The sequence below is a fragment of the Eptatretus burgeri genome, chromosome 4 (genome assembly GCF_056783735.1).
Source record: "Eptatretus burgeri isolate ZD-2024b chromosome 4, Ebu_testis_v1, whole genome shotgun sequence".
Lineage (NCBI taxonomy): Eukaryota > Metazoa > Chordata > Myxini > Myxiniformes > Myxinidae > Eptatretus > Eptatretus burgeri.
Genome location: NC_140964.1, coordinates 41,441,244 through 41,462,971, shown reverse-complemented (window position 1 = coordinate 41,462,971; position 21,728 = coordinate 41,441,244). Strand labels below are relative to the sequence as shown.

At 48.7% G+C, this 21,728-nt stretch overlaps 1 protein-coding gene across 2 annotated transcripts in view; it reads left to right on the top strand.

Moving 5' to 3' along the window:
* Positions 1-21,728, top strand: part of TIMM44 (translocase of inner mitochondrial membrane 44) — a 96,942-nt gene that overhangs the window by 41,795 nt on the left and 33,419 nt on the right. For both annotated transcript variants that reach the window (XM_085877588.1, XM_085877589.1), the window contains exons 8-9: positions 2,544-2,636; positions 11,179-11,303. In XM_085877588.1, the coding sequence (XP_085733714.1) occupies positions 2,544-2,636; positions 11,179-11,303 (218 nt within the window). The remainder of the gene's footprint in view (positions 1-2,543; positions 2,637-11,178; positions 11,304-21,728) is intronic.

Sequence of the window (21,728 nt, the reverse complement as noted above, 5' to 3'; positions counted from 1 at the left end):
GCAATGATCTCAGGTTCACAACCATGATTTTCTAACTCCCCAAACATCCCTCTTCAAGAAAAAATAGGTTGTGACTTGTTCTACCTTGGGTAGGGGTATGCCACCCAAAACCTCATTTGGCCACTAGCCTAAATAGTGATCATCAATTTGTGAATTCAACATTTTTTTTATTTATAAAAATTGATTTTATCTTGTACTAGCAGGGGTACCCACCGTTGCCCAGTGCTGTTCTAATCCTGTTGGCATTTTGAAGAAATCAAATTTTGCTTTTTCTATTTTTTTTGTGGGGGCCTAAAACACTTCCCTACACCCACTAAGGAATGGGGTTGGGGATCACTTGATATTGTTGCGGGGCTGGGTATCGGCTGCGAGCACGACCACCAGATGGAGCTGCAGGGTCGACTCCGCCGATCACCCGGAATGTATAAGTTGTCACCCTGGATAACTCCGGAGCTGACGGGTCCCTTATCGGACTGAAGTTCGCCAATATTTCGATGGCGTGAGGTAGGGTCCACTTGTCTAACTCCAATTTACCTAAGTACTCACGCCGTCCAACTTCCGGGGAATTCACCCTCGACGATGCTCGTACGGAACGAGTCGCTAACGTACTCGAACCGTGTGCGACCCGAGCGGATAGTCACCGAGCTTTCATCGGTCCAAATGTCCCTTTTACAGCAGCAACAGCCTGGCTAATTCCCAACACGCAGCATGTCAAACCAATAAAAGAAACACAAAAACGAACTGATACATTTAACACATGGGTTTATTTATAATAGGTGTGGAAGGACGGGAGCACGTAAGAAGCAGAGTTATCACGACTAATAGAAATGAAATGCAAATAATGTACAAGGCACTTAACAGTTTTACTTATAGATGGGCCCACACACAGACACACACAGAGAAGTGGACCCCAATGGTCTTTATGAAGTCTTCCAGCTCGAGGAAAGGGAGCTGGAGACCAGAGCCTGCACTTGGACCTCTCCACCTCGTGTGGTCTTCGACGATCCGGCTCGACGGGACTCGAACCCACAACACGATGCCACTCCAAGCACCAGGGACGGAGGAAAAGCGTCGGACGCCAGGCACTGCCAAGCCGGCCAGACCAGACAAGTCGATCTCTGGCACCTCGAACCTGATCACTGCCAAGCCGACCAGACAAGATGAGTCGATCTCGGCACCTCAAACCTGATCACTGCCAAGCCGACCCTGAAGCTGACGCCCAACCCTGACGCTGATGTTCACACTGACCTCCTCCCCTGATGCTCACCCTGCCGTTCACCCTGCCGTTCACCCTGCCGTTCACCCTGCCGTTCACCCTGCCGTTCACCCTGCCGTTCACCCTGCCGTTCACCCTGCCGTTCACCCTGCCGTTCACCCTGCCGTTCACGCTGCCGTTCACGCTGCCGTTCACGCTGCCGTTCACGCTGCCGTTCACGCTTTTTCCAAAGCCCTGGCGTTTCTTATATGGCATTTCTCCTGCGGGAGGGGGTGTAGTGGGAAGGTTCACCGTCGGAGACGTCTCGTCTCCCATTGGTCCGGAGTTCGTGAGAAAGTCAATGTCTGTGGTGTCTCACGCCTCCCATTGGTCGAGGGTTCGTGAGAAAGTTGATGTCGGTGATGTCTCACGCCTCCCTTTGGTCAAGGGTTCGTGAGAAAGTCGATGTCGGTGGTGTCTCGCCTCCCATTGGTCGAGGGGAACATTCCATCTCTCTGGGGCGGAGTCGGAGCTCTGGTGGCCGAGGAAACTCCGCCCATTTATGTGGTCGAACGCACGTTGCCAATGGCGTCGAGGTGAAGGCGTGTTTTTGTTATAAGGGGTGTAAAAAATCCTAACTCGTAAAATAACGCACAGCGCATATACATTTATTCATCCATTGGATGAGGGGATGGATTCCAACTGGAAAACTCATACTTATCGAAATAGCTAAGCTATAGGAACCTGAATGTCTGTGTGCTCATGACTTCCAGATTTGCAACAATATTACCTTTCACATAGCTACAAAGGCTTACACACTGTAGAGCGATTTAAAAATAAACAAGTAAATCCAACTTTTTTTCAAATTCTGTTTTGCCTAAAACACTCCTGGCACTCTGATGAACCTCTGAAAGTTTGACCAAGATCCATTTAGCTATCTCTGAAAATAATGGTGACACACAGACAGACAGGCAGACGGACAAACATCTCTCTTATCGCGTAGATATGCGATGCAAATCTCAAGCAGGGCACAGAGCAAAATCGATTTGGTTTATAGGTACAAAAACCTGAAAAGGAATCGAATGCTCGTGATGCGGACAAAGGTATCAGTTTATTCATATGAGAGTTTATATTGGAGGCTGAATGAAACCTGCAAATAATACCCAGAAAGATGGGACATTGTGGGGAGAAGGGTGCGTTCAGGTTAAAAAGAGGTTGGGGGTGGTAAATTGAAGTAAATGTATTTCAAGATGAATCCATAGCATTTCACCCACAAGCTGCTCCCGTTTGTTATTTGTGGCCGATGCTAACAGCTGTTTTCGAATCTTGTTTTCTTTTTCTCCCTGAGGGTTTTTTGAAATGAAGATGAGATATGATGAAAGTGATAATGCGTTGGTGCGAGCATCTCGTGCTGTCACTGAAAAGGTGTCAGATCTCATGGGTAAGCTTGTGATGGCTTTTTGCTTGTTACACATGAGGAATACACAAGGAACTTTGATGTAGGAATTGGCTATTTGGCCCATCAAGCCTGCACTTTAATAAACACCACATTAATATAATGTGACTGTTTATCAACTTGAATCCACCATGGAAGGTGAGGAGTGGTGGAGTGACAAAAAGGATACAGAATCAAACCTTTTGCTGAAAGCAGATTTTTTTTTTTGTCATAAATTGTCATTAAGCATGTTTTTCAAGGCAAATTTGCAAGAATGTGTCAAAATATTATATCTGTTGATTAATTGTGAATACTGACTTTTATTTATTTAAGAAAATTGTGTTGTGGTTGTGGGGGTAGGTATAGTCTCGTAGGAAGATAGGGGTCCCATGCACCCCCATGATACATTTTTTTGACATGCATTTTTACAATACCTGAGGTGTGTGGGAACAGAATTTCCTTTGTTCCCATTCCAAAAAATGTCCCATGTGGGTCGTTTAGCCATTTTTTGTCCGCCATCTTGGATTTCTTGAGACGCAAAAGTAAGGGGTAGGGGTAATATAAAGGACCTTTTTGCATAGAAAGAAATTGGTTACAGGTACAAATTAGGTATCATTGGAAAGGGTATGACCTGCACTATCACAAGAACCCGTCAATTATTCAATTAGGGCATCGATGACGTCATCAGGGGTCAAAAGGTCACGTTATAGGGCCACTAAGTTAAATTTCACGCCCATCCTCTGTCATCCACCCTGCACCTAGGTGAATGAATCTTTTGGATTTTACTTTGCTTGAAGGAAAGTGTACATGTAGAGGCAGTTTTTTAAACTAAAACAAATTATTTAACTTCAGTACAACATCATTAACCCTTTCCGCAAAAATATTGAAAAAAATGAATTTTTGTAATAAGTTTCCTGTGAAATTGCAGTTTGACACATATTTGTTTTCTCTGCCTTTTTGTAATGGTAAAAGGCTTTACATGTTCCAATGAGTCCTGAAATACAGTCTATGTATCATTCTTTTGGTATTTTCACTTCCACTCCTTACTAATTGATATGGGAATGTGCATTATATAGAGATCGTGTGTTAACGAGTTACTATAATATGCAGGCCCACAACTAATTAATGTTGAAACATTATTACGACTGCCAAAAGTCTCAATGTTCATATTTTAATCTAGTCTTCGTTATCACTGAAGTTCTTCATAGTCACTATCTTGGCTGGACTGTTCTTCCTCAATGTCATCATCACACTGTTCCATCTCTTCCGTAGTCTTCTCAACTAAGTCTATCAAGGTAGGGGGAAGTACTGGGCTGCAAGACCACACTGGCTCCAAAACACCCTCATCATTTCTTTCCCAACCTTGTTCAGGATCATATGGCTTTGGAGACCAGAAGATTGGAATATCTGCTCGCTTGTAGATAGCAAGGCGATGGTTCACTCGACCAATGTGTGGGATAAGGTTGTCTCGGCAAGGTGGCATCCAGGAGAGGTCGATCTTAGATTTGGTTGTCAGTTGCTCATCTTCCCCAACCATCTTCCACAACATGATTCCACGTACAGTGTCAATAGATTTCTGTCTGGAGTAGCCGTACATCAGACATGTGAATGCCTCAATATCATCAATCGTTTCTGGCTTTACAGACCATTCATCCCCAAGTTTTCTGAAAGGAGATGAGTACAATTATATGAATTGCCACACAAAAGTTAAAAGAAACTGTGATAGTCAGGGGATTTCATAGATAATAAAACAAATATTTGAAAGCTTCATGATAAATTGGATGACGTAACTTCTTGAGGGGTCCGATCTTGCCCTTTCCCTGAAAGGAACTTATTACGTCTTCCCCGGTGAACAAGTACAGGCCCAGGACCATCTTACCATGGATTCTGCCATTTGACTAGGTCTGTTGGGAGGTATTCTTCTGATGCCCTGGCATCCAACTCATCAGCTGTAGGAGGCCAAGGAAGTGGTGTTGACTCGTTGAACATCCCCTGAACAACACTGCGCAAATGCAAGGCAACATCCTCAAACTTGTCTTTGGAACCAAGCCTATATGCATAAGTAACTGCTTCCGCAACAGAGATGCTTGTGCTGTACACCAGGTTGTAGGTTATGCATCCCCTGTCCCCAGGAAACACTTTTGTGAAAGCAATGCACTCATTGAATTCGTGTCTTTGAAGTCGGGTCTTCAGCTTATCACTTCTGAAATCTGGATTTGGAAATCCACAGCGTTCAAGTTCTTGGACGTATAGGTGGCGGAGTGTTCCAAGTTGCACGACCTCCTTCTGCCCAATTACCCTCTCACGTATAAAATCCAGAACTACATTAAATGAGCTTCAAGCTTTTCATCTTGCTTGTTTTCAATACTTCTGTTGGCTTGATCACGTAAATAATTCACATGTCTCAGTTTGAATGAACTATGACAGGATTTATGGAAACGAGCCTCTCTTGCAAACAAATCTTCGCCTGCCACCTTGCGATGTAAACGATTGTCTCCTATTTCTAGGGCTTGGGATTCAATATGAGTCCAAGCTGCTTCCTTTCCCTTGAAAGATGCAAACTGGACACAACGTTCAGTCCTTCCGGAAACTTTCGTCTCAAGCATTTCACAGAAAATACATTCTGGTTGAAAAATGTTCTTGGAAGAGGTTGATGGTTTACGAGGGGATCGAATTGTTGAGGGTTCATCGTCTGGTACGACACATTTCAAACGATCCTGATGTTTGGTAAAGGCTTGATAGCATCCCCGGTGATAGCCTGTCATTTCTAGGTCCACGCCATCAAGATTGTCTGGAATTAACCTTCACACAGCTTCCATATGAGCGGGTGAATCATGAGACTGAAGGAGCCGTTTCTCACGAAGATTATGTAACATCTCAAGCTTTTCCTGGGGAGGACCCCTTATATTGTGTAGTGGTATAAATTCACCATGCTGTATGCCACTCACATGTAAGATACATACAGGAGGAGGCATCTGTAGTTCCTCTAAATTGCAACCATGATCAGTTCGGCGTTTCTTTGCCTTTGACATGATGAAGCCACCACCACCAAGTAACTACAACTAAGCATGCACTACCACCACTGGAGCACTAATCCATAATAGGTGTTACCTGAAAAAAAAAGACAATTATCCACCACCAATACACTACAGCTACAAGCAGGTATGCATGCCAGCAGATATTCAATACAACCACTAAAACATTAATCAAAATCACAGTTGTCTGCACGTCCTGTAACAAAAAAAAGACAACACTGTCAGTTGACGAAATTTAGCACCACCACTTAAGTGTTAAGGTAGTTACAATGGCATCACCTGTAACAAAAAGAATGTTAATAACCATAGCCATAAACTATAAATAAACAGTGAAATTAATCATTTGTATGCAAAGGACACACTCACACAGTAAACTCAATACAGAACCGCATTTTCTCAATATTTTCGGTATTTTTGTGAAAATGGTTAATGATGTTGTACTGAAGTTAAATAATTTGTTTTAGTTTTAAAAACTGCCTATGCATATACACTTTCCTTCAAGCAAAGTAGAATCCAAAAGATTCATCCACTTAGGTGCAGGGTGGATGACAAAGAGGATGGGTGTGAAATTTGACTTGGTGGCCATTTAACGTGACCTTTTGACCCCTGATGACGTCATCGATGCCCTAATTGAATAATTGACGGGTTCTTGTGATAGTGCAGGTCATACCCTTTCCAATGATACCTAATTTGTACCTGTAACTAATTTCTTTCTATGCGAAAAGGTCCTTTATATTACCCCTACCCCTTACTTTTGCGTCCCAAGAAATCCAAGATGGCGGTCAAAAAAACGGCTAAATGACCCACATGGGACATTTTTTGGAATGGGAACAAAGGAAATTCTGTTCCCACCCACCTCAGGGATTGTAAAAATGCAGGTTAAAAATGTATCATGGGGGTGCATGGGACCACTATCTTCATCCTCAACTAGTAGAAAGAGGAATTTAATAGCAAAGTTGGGATTGTATAGAGTTGCTTGGTCCGTGGACATTTAGAAAGGTAAACTGTGAGCTTAAGTGTTACTCGTCACCACACAGGGGGTCAGGTCAGGTATGGGAGCATGCGCCAGAGCAGCGCGTCGCTGCGTCCACGCATCCACTTTCCACGGTACTCCAGGGATCTCCGTCTGGCCATCCCCCAGGCAGATGCCTGGCCCATCCCCATCTCCTTGAAATGCCGATCAACCTGCTGCAACCACGAGGCATGTGGTCGGCCCAATGGCCTCCTCCACTCACGAGACTCTCTCACTGAGAGAATCTAGTGAGCAGGATCAGCGTCAGGAAAACGAGCCACATGTCCATACAGCCGCAGCTGATGCTCACAGACTATGCAGGAAGCAAATCTCATTTGAGTCTCTCTCAGCAACCGCCTGTTGGACACAAAGTCCAACCAGCGATAGCCAAGGATTCTCCGAAGAGACCTGGTACCAAAGGAATTAAGTCTCCGTCTCAGATCCTTGGTCAGAGTCCAAGTCTCACATCTATAGATCAAGACTGGAAGCACCAAGGACCTGAAGACTCAGACTTTCGTTCTCCCGCACAGGTACCGGCAGCGCCACACCCCATTATCCAGTGAATCCATGACTCCCCAGGCCCGACCCAGACGTCTATTGACCTCTCACACAGCCAGCAGAGACATGAATATCACTGCCAAGGTAAGTGAATCTCTCCACGACCTCAACATCCTCACCACAAACAGGCACAGACAGGACAGCGGCATCCAAGATGTCATTGAAAGCCTGGATCTTAGTTTTGACGCAGGAAACTCCTCATTCAGCACCTCGAGGGCCCCCAAAAGTATATCTAAAGTCTCTGCAAAGATGACTACATCATCTGCGAAATCAAGGTCAGAGATCTTGACATTCCCAAACGATGCACCGCAGCTTGATCTCTCTGACATCCTCCCGAGAATCCAGTCCACACAAGTGCTGAAAAATGTGGGGGCCAGTACACACCCCTGACGAACTCCAGGGGGTGGTGCTGTGTTATTGGGGATTAAGACCAATTTTGCCCAGTATGTAATTGCCCCTTGCGACCTTCCCCTACATTTTGGTATTTACAAGCTAGCCATGAAAGAAGTGCGTATTTATAACAACAAAAACAATAAGACAGCTACATGTCTAAGCAGGTGAGAAGCCCCGCCTTCCCGGTTTCCGTACCAGCAAGCCACGCATGCTTGGACATGTGGCTATCTTAATGTTTTATGGCAGGTGGATGATTGAGCGTGACGTCAGAAGGAAGAGGTTTTGGTTTGGTTGGGTAGAGTTGGGTATGAGGGACGTGGTCGAGAGATGATGGAGCTAGGAGATAGCGTGAAGGAACAGGGCATTACGGCTGGCTTTCCTTCGACGCATGAAGAAGACGGCACGATTCTCATATTTGTGCTGAGGCGAATTGACTCGCGTGGCTGGACAAAACGCTGGCCATTGACTCTTGGCTGGGTCGTGAGAGACGGACTTCGAAGCCTCATGTATGTCACCGAAAGGAGCGGCGCCATTCTGCAAAGTAGCGGGTCAGTAAGCGCAATTGACGAGAAAGCTGCATGGAGGTTGGTGAGCCCTGGTGTTGAATATTGCCTCACAAATAACCTCACGTATGTTTCCCGCCCAGAGAGTGGCTCGGCACCATTTTTGGGCACATCTTCCTACACCAAACGAAGTGCTTCAATCCCAAAGTTCAGTAAAGACCATCTCTGGATAAATCTAAGTACCAGAATATAGGGAGGATTTTCTTTTGTTCGTTTTCCCCTTGTCTGTATTTAAGCATTTGTGTAAAGGCACCTCGACTTGTGCTTAATTTACTTCACGTAGTATTACATTCTGACTTATACCCTTGTAAATATTTGTGTATTTTCATTAAATCCCCACTTGTATGTTAAGTTGATGTGTCCGTGTATTTGTTGTGGGGTTTGAGTAGAAACCCTTGTGCTGTGCTTCCGTCACTCCGCCAGTGCTGCGCTTCCCTTCCCGCGCACGCTATCATCTCTGAGGATCACGTGTCAGCCTCCTAAGGGAAACCGCTCAGCGATCTTGGCCTGGTCGGTATTAATCACCCACCCACCACAATTGGTTTAGTGGGGGGTGTGGGGGCGGGGATTGACCTAACCGCCCAGAAACGCGACTATTAAATACAGTACTTAGGCTTTTTTTGGTATGCATGGCTTTTTAACTTCCTGGTTGGCAATCTGGCGTACATTAGCTCGAGATGTATTTTTGTGTAACTTTTCCCTCAAGGATGAGCCATTTCGATACTCGACCACCTTTATTCATCAAGTTAACCATAATATTATTGCTCATATTTTTGAGTAAATTGGATTTTATAATGCATAACAACAACATTATAATAGTAAACAAGTCAAAAAACAAGTACAGTGGCTTTAATTCCCAGTTGCAATCAGGAATGCCTGTATCTTCAACCCTCGTGGAGATTAACCTGAATTGGCCAGATGCACCACTCTTCGCCCTCCCCCCCACCCACCAGTTTTCATCTTCTCCCCCATCTCAAATTGTTATCTCTTCTATCCCGATTAATCTATCTCCACTTCTCCACCTCTCTCTCTCTTCTTGTTAATTAATTCCCTTGCTTGTTGTGTCCCACTTTCAGTATGCTTACCTTTTTATCCTCTGCCTTGTTGCTCTTCCATGATCCTCGACCCTTTACTGCTTCTTGCGTGTGGCAGCTTGGCTGCCGGATAGCTATCATTTTGTTGGGGCATGGCTGTGCCGCTTATGCTGTGCCCCTCTACCAGTGCACTGGTAGTCATTTCACCGACCTTGGAAGGATGACAGGCTGAGTCAACCCCACCTGGTGTTAATTCAGTGGCACGGGGCTCAAACCAGGACCCTAAGATCCCAAGCCAGCCACCCTAACCACTAAGCCAACACCAGGCTCGATCCTTCACTAAAAGACTCCTTATAAATTCACCATCACCCCAAATCCAGCAGAAGCATTTAAACAAAACAATTTTAATTATGGGTTGCCATCCATATCTTTTCAGACAACCTCCCGATCATTCATCATATTTTTGCCGAACAATACGGAAATTGTACTTTATTGTTTTTTAAAAATTCCTTTTTCAAAGCTGTTGTCTTGAGCTCATTATTCTCTTAAGCAGCTTATGTTTATTACTGTTCCTCCTTGTATGATTTTTATTTTTTACCACCAACCCCCCCCTCCCCCCAACCCCTCTCCTTAACCCCACAAGGTAAATCCTACCTTCTCTATCAACAATACAAATAAACTATTGCTGGACACACACACGCACGCACGCACGCACGCACGCACGCACACACGCACGCACGCACACACACACGCGCACACGCACACGCACACATACACATACACACACACACACACACACACACACACACGCACGCACGCACACACACACGCGCACACGCACACGCACACATACACATACACACACAGTGATATTCATGTCTCTGCTGGCTGTGAGTTAGAGGTCAATAGACGTCTGGGTCGGGCCTGGGGAGTCATGGATTCACTGGATCATGGGGTGTGGCGCTGCTGGTACCTCTGCGGGAAGACGAAAGTCCGAGTATTCAGGTCCTTGGTGCTTCCAGTCTTGCTCTATGGATGCGAGACTTGGACTCTGACCAAGGATCTGAGACTGAGACAACTCCTTTGGTACCAGGTCTCTTCAGAGAATCCTTGGCTATCTCTGGTCGGACTTTGTGTCCAATGAGTGGTTGCTGAGAAAGACTCAGATGAGATTTGTTACCTGCATAATCAGTGAGCGTCAGCTGCGGCTGTATGGACATGTGGCTCGTTTTTCTGACACTGATCCTGCTCACTAGATTCTCTCAGCGAAGGAGTCTCGTGAGTGGAGGCGGCCAATGGGCCGACCACGTGCCTCGTGGTTGCAGCAGGCTGATCGGCATCTCAAGGAGATGGGGATGGGCCAGGCATCTGCCTGGGGGATGGCCAGACGGAGGCCCCTGGAGTACCAGCGGAAAGTGGACGCAGCGACGCGCTGCTCTGGTTGCATGCTCCCATACCTGACCTGACTTGTATTGCGGTAATTTGCTGACATTTTGCGGTATGAGCAGCCCCAATTGCTCTCTTTCCATGCACATGGCATCATCGTCCTCTTAAGATGATGTGGTCGTTGTACTGATTGACTGATATGATGTAACCAAATGGTTCCTCTTTCCTCCTCTGAGGATTACCTGTCAAGCAAGTCTGCCCATCCTGGGAAATTTTTGTGCATCCAGGCCTGGTCAGCTAACTCCTCACCATGTTAACGTTGTTCGGCGTTGCAGATTAGTGTAAGAAGCATAGCAATTGACAAATGCGTTTTTCCTGCATCAAGATGTACAATAAGTGCAGATTTGTGTAAATGTCATGACGCAACTTTACACTTGATGTAATTGGGTCATTTACAACGAGTTGCAAGTAAACTGGTATCGTTGATTGTTCCCTGATCACATTGTTGCGTTGACGCGAAAGAGTGTACCATTTCTCAAAACGAGATACAGCGGTACTATTTTACAGGTGGCTTGTTCTCAAAGACTGAGATGTCGGAAGTACTTACGGAGATTTTGAAAGCTGATCGCTCATTTGACAAGGACGCATTCTTGCAGCAATGCCAACATGACATCATACCAAACATCCTCGAGGTGCGAATGGGGTTCAGGAGAGGCATGAGTGTGAGATTCTTTCAGAGTGATTGCTGGGAACAGTTTCATTTGTTTCTGTTGCCGAGTTACTAGAGCGAGATCGTTTCTCAGCAACGAGCACTTCCAACTTGCTATTTAACGTGCCTCATTGACTTGGAAAGCAGGTGCCATGATAAGTGCTTGAATGTGTATTGTAAATCATCCATGAATGTTATTGAATGCAATGCTCCTTCTCTTCTCAAGCTTAGATAACAGGAAAGTGAAATATCCTCTTTGATATTGTTTTTCTGTTCTTATATATCCTTAGGTACTTAACAGTTGATGGTGGGTAGCAGATGACATTTTGTTTGTTTTTAATGTCACTCTCACCAGGTTGTAATTACATGAGTGACTGCAAACGCTTTTCTCTTGACAGAAAGGCAGTCCACAGTGATCTCGTTGTACATGTACTACCATAAATTTGCCAACCGATCGGTTTTGCTGCCTTTTTGGCAAAAACATTAAGGTGGCGTAGCCCTGAGACAAAACACACGCTCACAGGCATCCACTGATGCATTCAGGGATCAAACGCCTTCCCTTTTATCTTCAGTCCCATGTGCAGTCGCCTCTCGTACTATGATGTCTTGTATAATTTGTTTGGCCCCGCTGCCAAGTTAATTTCACTTCTACTTGACCTAGTTGCAGCATGGGTGTGATTGCAAAATGGGAGCTAGTTTGCTTGTACCTGCCATCAAGGATAAGAGACATTATTGCACATGAAGGGAACCATACAGTTACTTTTTTTTTTTAAACCCCCTTTTTTAGCTCACCTGTTCGAAGAACAGAGAGCTATAACGATACCCCCGGCGTGAGCGTCAGCGTGATTGTCAGCGTGAGCATGAAAATGTTAAAGTTTTTGGGGCAAGTTATTTTTTTCCTTTCTGATGTTTTTATCTTTCACACTATTTTCATATGCCCGATATATATGGAAATATATATGTATATATATATATGTATATATATATATATGTATATGTATATGTATATGTATATATATATGTATATATATATATATATATATATATATATATATATATATATATATATATATATATATATATATATATATATATACACATCCAGTCATGCGCCACTTAACGACGGGGTTACGTTCTGAGAAACGCGTCGTTAAGCGACGTCGTCGTTGTGCAAACATCATTTTTTTTTTCGTTTTCGAACATCGTACTTACACAAAACTACACACCTAGGCTATATGGTATCGCCTATTGCTCCTCGGATACAAACTTGTACAGCATGTTACTGTACTGAATACTGTCGGAAATTGTAACACACATCCAAGAGAGACGGAAGACACGTTGGTTTTACCTTTGTGCTGTTCATGATGACCATCGGTGTTGTAAGCAGCAGCTTACAATCTCCTCTCGCATCGATTATAGAAAGATTAATAAATTGCGTTTGGATTTTATAAATACGTAATCATTGCATCGATGTTATAAATTACAAATGAAGGAACGAGCTCCTGTCAATTGTGATATATATATATATTTTCGGAACAGTGCGATTGTTTTAACATGAAAAGCTTCACCAAAAAGAAATTTGTGTTTTAATTTCGACTGTAACAACGATTTATTCGCGGAATTCTTCAATTCAAAGGTAATTTACTTGCTGGAAGGTAAACGTGCAAACATTGGTTCAGTTTGAAAGCCGATTTCCTTGAATCCCGATTTAGCACGACCCTGCTTTTTTCGCGATGACATTTTATGGACCTCAACGATCGCATGATAACTGGGCCACATTGTCGTTTATTATCATTATGAAGTATTATGTACTGTACAGCGTACATAATTGTATGTGCTATTTTTATACGACTGGCAGCGCTACGTCGGCTACATCACTCTGCGATAGGAATTTTTCAGCTACTTTTTTTTTTTTTCATTTTTTTTTTTTTTTCAGAGCTGACAGATCTGTCGCTGCTCGGAGCGGCACATGACTGTATATATGTATGTATATATTGTTGCGGATTCGCGCCCGCCGGCGTGCTGACGGCCACGTAACTCGAATCGCGGCACGTCGCCCACCGGACGGACAATCCAGTCGTGACCCTCTCGGACTAACGCCGGGAACCAGTCACGGGTGGACCTTTCGGTCTCACCGCGATCGAGCCAATCAGCCCCCGCGTGGGATAGGGTTGCTCGCCAAATTCGACCTACCTAAGTACCCACGCGGAGGGTAGACCGGGCGATCACACCTCGCCGCAGGTCGACTTCGGACACGGGCCACTTAAGCGACCCGTTCCGTACTATCAGAATAACCGAGCGGTGTTATCGTCGACCTCGACGGTTCGATTAATTATCGGGCGTATTCAGCCCACTACCAACCCTTTACGTGAAGCAAAATGGGGATTCAATAGAGGAAAAGACGAAGCGAAGCGGGAAACAGTTCAACACAAAGCACATTTATTCACGGCACACGGGAGCACACATATACAATTCCACCAAATGCACACAGAAAAAACACAATGCAATTTACACAAAAAGCAAATGTAAAAGTGAAGACACAATGCAGAGCTAATACCGACTACCGAGCACACGGCAACACTTATACAATTCTACTTCACAGACGGCGCCGACAACACATACCCAAAACCAAGGAAAAGAATACCCTCAAGGATGAGGCGGGCCTGAGACCGAGACCGGGTCGCGCCTACCCGTCTGGTGATGAGACGCGGAGCGGCGATGGCGCCTCAACTCCGCGGGCCTCGCGGACAGTGTCTGGTAGGGGGTGGGAAAGGGGCCCCCTTGGTCGCACTATCTCAGCGCGGGGGGAAACAGGAGGGGGTTGCTGATGCTCGGGGTATAGAGGATCTTTATTATCCCGCGACGAGCGTCTCCACCTCGGCCAGGTCGCGCTGTCGGCCTCCCTCGGGTGCAGCTTCCTGCACGACGCGAGCACCCCCTCGTCTGGTGTCGCCGCCTTTCCACAGCTCCGTCCCCTCCGTTCCGACTCCAACGCACACGACGAGCAGCTCCACCGCCCGCGAAGTCTTGACTCTCTGTTTCCGACTCTCCTACTCTCCTACTCTGGACTCTCCGACTCCTTTCTTCTGGACTCTCCTACTCTCCGCCTCTGGACTCTCCGACTCCTTTTCTGACTGACGAACACGGTCCTTTTATCCCCCCTTAGCTTCGCCTTTGACCCCCTCCCTTTGACCTTTCACCTCGCTCCCCATTGGCCCGAGAAAAAGTGGGCGTGAAGGCTTTTTGATCCATAAATTTGCATATATCGATCGTCCTGGAGGCGGGGCCAAATCGCCCCTCGCTCACCGATTGGACGGCAAAAAGTGGGCGTGTGTCGTTTTTGATCCGTTTTTGAAGCACAAAATCCGTGATTTTGTACACGCTGTTCGGCGCGCGCCCTGCACGAGTCCAACACCGGTACCCACAGCGGGGCAAGAACGGTGGCGATGCGACGGTTGCGAGGTGTGACGGGAAGGTCGTGGCGGTTGTGGTGAAGCGGCGTTGTGGTTGGTGGTTGATGTTGTGGTTGTGGTGGTAATCATGGCGGTTGGTCCAAAATAAAGATAGTAAAAGAAAAACGGCTATCCTGAAGAGTCGCAGCACGCATAAATGACATGTATTCCCACTAGACAACGGGTTTGGGCCTAACTACACATATACTTGCCGAGATACCTCACCTAAGGGACCTGAATGGTGGTTTGCGAATTTGGTAACCACAACACTACCCCCTCCCCTTTTTACAGACTCGTCCCGAGTCGTCAAATTTTCGTGTGCCATCATGTGTAGTTTTCCCCTAGTACATTTTACCTACGGATCCCTGGGTGTGACATTCATGGTATTCGTGTCCCCAAAATAAATAACCTGAGGGCTGCGTAACTACCTAAACAAACTCACTCACACGGACGACTTAAATAAAATTGCCGGCGCTAGGACAGACATGCCGGGGGCGCACTCATATTTACAGTACATCTTAACCTTAACTTACAAATTTTACACTAAACCATGGCCCAGGATCACTGAACTCTGCAAAAAGAAAGCAGTTAGCAGGGAGCCAGGCTGCCCACATGCAGTCTCTGGCTCAAACAATGCAGGTGACAGGGAACGTGGCTGGCTGCTCACACGCAGTCCAAGGCCTTCCCTTTTGAACTGAACTCAGTGAACCACAACGGTGCTTGGGCTGCACAAACGCAGTCTCCGTGCCAGCTCAAGTGGCACACGCAATGAACACAACGAATGGATGCATGAACACAAGTACGGTGCACGGGCCGCCACTGCAGGCCCGTGTTGTAGCTGCCAACAGGGCAGTTCTCGCAGCTTGCAAACTGTTGCCTTCTGATCCTGGCGCACATGGAAATGAACAGGGGGGGGCAAAGCAAAAATTGAACGGGGCTGGTGAACATGGGCAGTGGGCATGGCATGGCAAAGGTGAGCAGGCAAACACAGCCCGCAGAAGAAGACCGCTGCAGGCAAACACAGCCGGCAGATGAACTGGCCGGCACAGGCCTTGAAGAAAAACAGCCAGCAGATGAACTGGCCGGCACAGGCCTTGCAGAAAAACAGCCAGCCGGCAGACGATCCAGCCGGCACAGGCCTTGCAGCACACAGCCAGCAGATGAAGCTGGCCAGCTTTTGCCGTCAGTGGAAGTTGGTGGAGGGAGTGCGGTGGTGCTGGCCACTTGGAAGGCGGGCTCGGACCTACCTACCTGTCTCCCTCCCACCTATCGCCTTTGCCTGTCACTGTGCATACCCACTCCCTTAATTTGTCAAACCCCAATTTAGCCCCAACTTTTTTTTTTTTTTTAACTTCCCCACTATAAATCGTCCCCTAACCCCCTTTATCGTCCTTATTCGGCTAACCTATCCTGTCACCTAGCCTACTCCCAACCCCTACGTTCCCTTCCCGGAGGGGAACAAGGGAGAGCTAACGTCCTGTGTCGAGGCCCAACGAAGCCTCAGAATGGCCTCCCCAGAGTTCGGCGATCTAACCCAAAGTGGGTCCAGCGGCCCACAACGACAGCGAGGGGATGGATGGTGCGGAGGGGTACACTTCCTAATCTACCCTAACCATTTAACTGTTAAACTACCCCGGGGCTTTCAACAAGCGCCTCTCGCTTAAACTATTGGTTCTAACAACCCAGATTCCCGTCGCCTGTGTTGGTGTCCTTACAATTTCGGGCCTCGCCCCCCAATTTTCTCTCCGTGCCCTCACACGGTCTCCTGGCTGGGACACGTGGCTCCCTTTGGCAGGCACGACCCTCTGCCGATTCTCCCGCTATGGCACCCCCGGGCACTACACTGCCTCCGAGCCTACCAGCTCCCTAACACCGGGGAGTGCCCCCCATGGCACCTCCCCTGAAACGCACACGTGGCAGGCCGGCCTCCCGGGCCCCTTTCCGAGGGTCACCCGTGCCCACAACACTGCCCACGCAGCTAATGGCGCCCCGGGCCCCCGCACCAAGCAGGCGCACCCGTGCCCACTACGCTATCCCGGCCCCCCATGGGCCCTTGGCCTACCACGGCCGACTAGCCTGGTGCCCGGGGTACCCACTCAGCGATACTCACCTTTCGCAGCCACGCTCCCAAGCCCGTCAACAGGGCTCCTGCACCCCTCCAAATGGGTCTCGAGCCTACTTTCCCACCAACAGCAAAACGACCTCCATTTTTCAATTTGACTAACCCCCTAACTCACTTTATACTGACCCCGGGGTCCCTTGGGTGGGAGTCACTCCTCCCCCCAATCACTCATCGCACCATGCATTCCCCATTCGCTCCATTCACACAGACCCGCTGGCCTCACTCACTCATCATGTACTCGCCTCACAACTCTTCAATACACACACCGCTGAACTCTGCCATCCTTCTAACTGCATCCCCTAACTAACTCGTGCTCCCACGTCATCCCTTAAACTACAGCACGTTCCATTTAACACTACGTAGCTAAACTACGTCCCCTCTACACACTCACTGTCAGTCACTGTCTCCTAACTCAAAAATTCATTTTATTTCCCAACCTAGATCTGGCTACAATCCCTCTAACTAATCCATTCCACAGACTCCATGAGGACTTACCCCTGCCCCATGAAGTCGGTCTAACTAAGCTAACCCTTCCCCCTAACTAGTTTTCATCCTGTGCCCAGGGTGTCAAGGGGGTCTTTCACCCTTTGCCCAGGAATCCTGTGCACCCGAAAGTGAGGCTTGTTTCTTTTTTTTTTTTTTTTCATGCGCAGCACCTGCGCGGCAACTCAGAGCTCGCGCACTTTACACCTGCCCGTGACGTCATGGAACTGCACGTGTTCCTCGTCCCTCCTTGGACGCTACCATCCGGCAGAGATACCCCTCCTGCCGGATTCCAACCACACGTGCAGCCATGACGTCACCGTGCGCAAAAAAAAAACACAAGCCCCACGTCTCGAGGGGTTCCCCACGCGAACACATGTGCTTTGCCCGTTGGAGCTTAACACACACGATCGCGTGGAGAACCCGTCCGGTCCAAATCCGTCATCCTGCCTAAACTTTGTCCATCCGCGGGATCGGCAAATCCACCGCGTGCGTTTCCGGACCGGGACTTCACTCTCGCAAGCGAGCACGTGGTGGTCTCGTGCGTTGCACAGCACGAACCTCGTGCTCGCGGCTGGGTGAACCCGGCACGGTCCCCGAAACAACTACAGCCGCTACTCGGCTTTCTTTCATCTGTCGTCGTCGTCGTCGCCATTCAACCCACGCACACCTGCGTGTTACGACGCACACAGTCCACTCCATCACATTCACACCGGGAGATGCGGCTGCGTGCTCCCGCATGCCAACCGACATCTCCCTCACATACCGCTCTCTCACACACATGGTCTCCCTTGCACACAGCGACCTTGCACACGGCCGTTCACTCACGCGTGCCTCACTACTCACACAAACCATACTACTCACACACGCGGGGGCACTCAACCGCTGTGCCTCATCCACACTGGCCGTTTCATCCACACACGCGGGGGCACTAACCTGCGGTGCCTCACTCACACTGGCCGTTTCACTCACACACGGTGCCTCACCCACGCACGGCGTGCTGGGAAGCACGTACTCTTGCACCATCGCCACCACACCACTCACACACGGGGTCGCTTCCACACACGGGGACGCACTCACACCTTGCACCACACACACAGGGACAACCACACTGGGGATTCGTGTCCCCACAAGGGTCTCCGGGGCCTCTATACCCCCCAAGCTCTCCGTGCACCCGTCCACAGCACTCCTCCCCTCGACCTCGCAAAGCACGACCGAACTCACCTGGTCGTGACTCGCCTCAAGGGGGCATACTCCCTCCCCTCGTTCCTGGAGGAGGCCATCCAGGTGCTCGCACTGGGTCTCCACACAGTCCGCCAGCTCACCCTCACTATCCTCCACTACCTCCGTGTGTGTGTGTGTGCGTCACTTACCCCGTCCTCACCGTGCAGTCTCTCCTCTATTGTTCCCATCTCCCGTGTCTCTGCCAACTCTTCACCCTTTACCTCCCTTGTCTCAACTATTATTATTTCCTTTGTCACGGCCTTCATGCCTGCCTGCAGGCTTCGGCCCATGTTCTGCGTCTCACCCCGCAGCTTTTTAGTTTCTTCCTTCATATTTGTTTCCATTCCGTTCATTTGTTGTGTATTCGCATCCATCTTTTCGTTCATTTGCTTGTTCATGTCTTTCATTTCGTTTTTCATTTCATTTGTATTTGTATCCATCTTTTTGTTCATTGCCGCCAGCATGGCGTATAGCTGGGCCATGTCGGGTGCGCTTGTGTGAGCCGTTTCGGCAAGGGTCGGCGGGTTTTGGTGGGGAAGGGGGGGGAGGTGTCATACACCGCGGCTGCTGCCGCACCTATTTCGAGCTCTGGGTTCAGTTGGGCGAGTCCGTGTTCCTGCACAATCAACATTTCCTGCTCGGGGATTCCATCCTGGACCATGGATTCTACACATTCTACATCCATTTCTAATACCACCGGCTCCCGCTCGCCTTGAGACGCCATCTTGCTTCTCTTAAAGGGTTAATTTCGCTCGCTCGTAATTTGGAGGGAATCGGGGGTCGCTTCTCTCACCCCTGGACCGATTCCCGTGAATTTCGCTGGAGACAGGAGAGCCCGTTGTCCCGTTCTCCGATACCAGTGCCGCGAGGAGGGCGATGAATTTGTATCGCACGACCTGACACCAGTGTTGCGGATTCGCGCCCGCCGGCGTGCTGACGGCCACGTAACTCGAATCGCGGCACGTCGCCCACCGGACGGACAATCCAGTCGTGACCCTCTCGGACTAACGCCGGGAACCAGTCACGGGTGGACCTTTCGGTCTCACCGCGATCGAGCCAATCAGCCCCCGCGTGGGATAGGGTTGCTCGCCAAATTCGACCTACCTAAGTACCCACGCGGAGGGTAGACCGGGCGATCGCACCTCGCCGCAGGTCGACTTCGGACACGGGCCACTTAAGCGACCCGTTCCGTACTATCAGAATAACCGAGCGGTGTTATCGTCGACCTCGACGGTTCGATTAATTATCGGGCGTATTCAGCCCACTACCAACCCTTTACGTGAAGCAAAATGGGGATTCAATAGAGGAAAAGACGAAGCGAAGCGGGAAACAGTTCAACACAAAGCACATTTATTCACGGCACACGGGAGCACACATATACAATTCCACCAAATGCACACAGAAAAAACACAATGCAATTTACACAAAAAGCAAATGTAAAAGCGAAGACACAATGCAGAGCTAATACCGACTACCGAGCACACGGCAACACTTATACAATTCTACTTCACAGACGGCGCCGACAACACATACCCAAAACCAAGGAAAAGAATACCCTCAAGGATGAGGCGGGCCTGAGGCCGAGACCGGGTCGCGCCTACCCGTCTGGTGATGAGACGCGGAGCGGCGATGGCGCCTCAACTCCGCGGGCCTCGCGGACAGTGTCTGGTAGGGGTGGGAAAGGGGCCCCCTTGGTCGCACTATCTCAGCGCGGGGGGAAACAGGAGGGGGTTGCTGATGCTCGGGGTATAGAGGATCTTTATTATCCCGCGACGAGCGTCTCCACCTCGGCCAGGTCGCGCTGTCGGCCTCCCTCGGGTGCAGCTTCCTGCACGACGCGAGCACCCCTCGTCTGGTGTCGCCGCCTTTCCACAGCTCCGTCCCCTCCGTTCCGACTCCAACGCACACGACGAGCAGCTCCACCGCCCGCGAAGTCTTGACTCTCTGTTTCCGACTCTCCTACTCTCCTACTCTGGACTCTCCGACTCCTTTCTTCTGGACTCTCCTACTCTCCGCCTCTGGACTCTCCGACTCCTTTTCTGACTGACGAACACGGTCCTTTTATCCCCCCGTAGCTTCGCCTTTGACCCCCTCCCTTTGACCTTTCACCTCGCTCCCCATTGGCCCGAGAAAAAGTGGGCGTGAAGGCTTTTTGATCCATAAATTTGCATATATCGATCGTCCTGGAGGCGGGGCCAAATCGCCCCTCGCTCACCGATTGGACGGCAAAAAGTGGGCGTGTGTCGTTTTTGATCCGTTTTTGAAGCACAAAATCCGTGATTTTGTACACGCTGTTCGGTGCGCGCCCTGCACGAGTCCAACACCGGTACCCACAGCGGGGCAAGAACGGTGGCGATGCGACGGTTGCGAGGTGTGATGGGAAGGTCGTGGCGGTTGTGGTGAAGCGGCGTTGTGGTTGGTGGTTGATGTTGTGGTTGTGGTGGTAATCATGGCGGTTGGTCCAAAATAAAGATAGTAAAAGAAAAACGGCTATCCTGAAGAGTCGCAGCACGCATAAATGACATGTATTCCCACTAGACAACGGGTTTGGGCCTAACTACACATATACTTGCCGAGATACCTCACCTAAGGGACCTGAATGGTGGTTTGCGAATTTGGTAACCACAACAATATATATATCGGGGCGTATTATGTGATACCAGTCGTCCGTCCGTCCGTCCGTCCGTCCGTCCGTCCGTCTGTCTGTCTGTCTGTCTGTCTGTCTGTCCGTCCGTCCGTCCGTCCGTCCGTCCGTCCGTCCGTCCGTCCGTCCGTCCGTCCGTCCGTCCGTCCGTCCGTCCGTCCGTCCGTCCGTCCGTCCGTTCCTGTCCACACTCTAACTCCCAAAGTTTTCAACTTTCACGTTTCATATTTGGTACATAGGTACAGACTGTGGAGACGGTGTGTCGCGACATACGTTCACCATCTAAAGTGGTTGCCATGGCAACCAGGATGCTGTTTCCGTCCGTTCCTGTCCGCACTCAAACTGCCAAAGTTTTCAACTTTCACGTTTCATATTTGGTACATAGGTATAGACTGTGGAGACTGTGTGTCGCGACATACGTTTGTCATCTAAAGTGGTTGCCATGGCAACCAGGATGCTGTTTTCCATGTCGTAGCACAATTC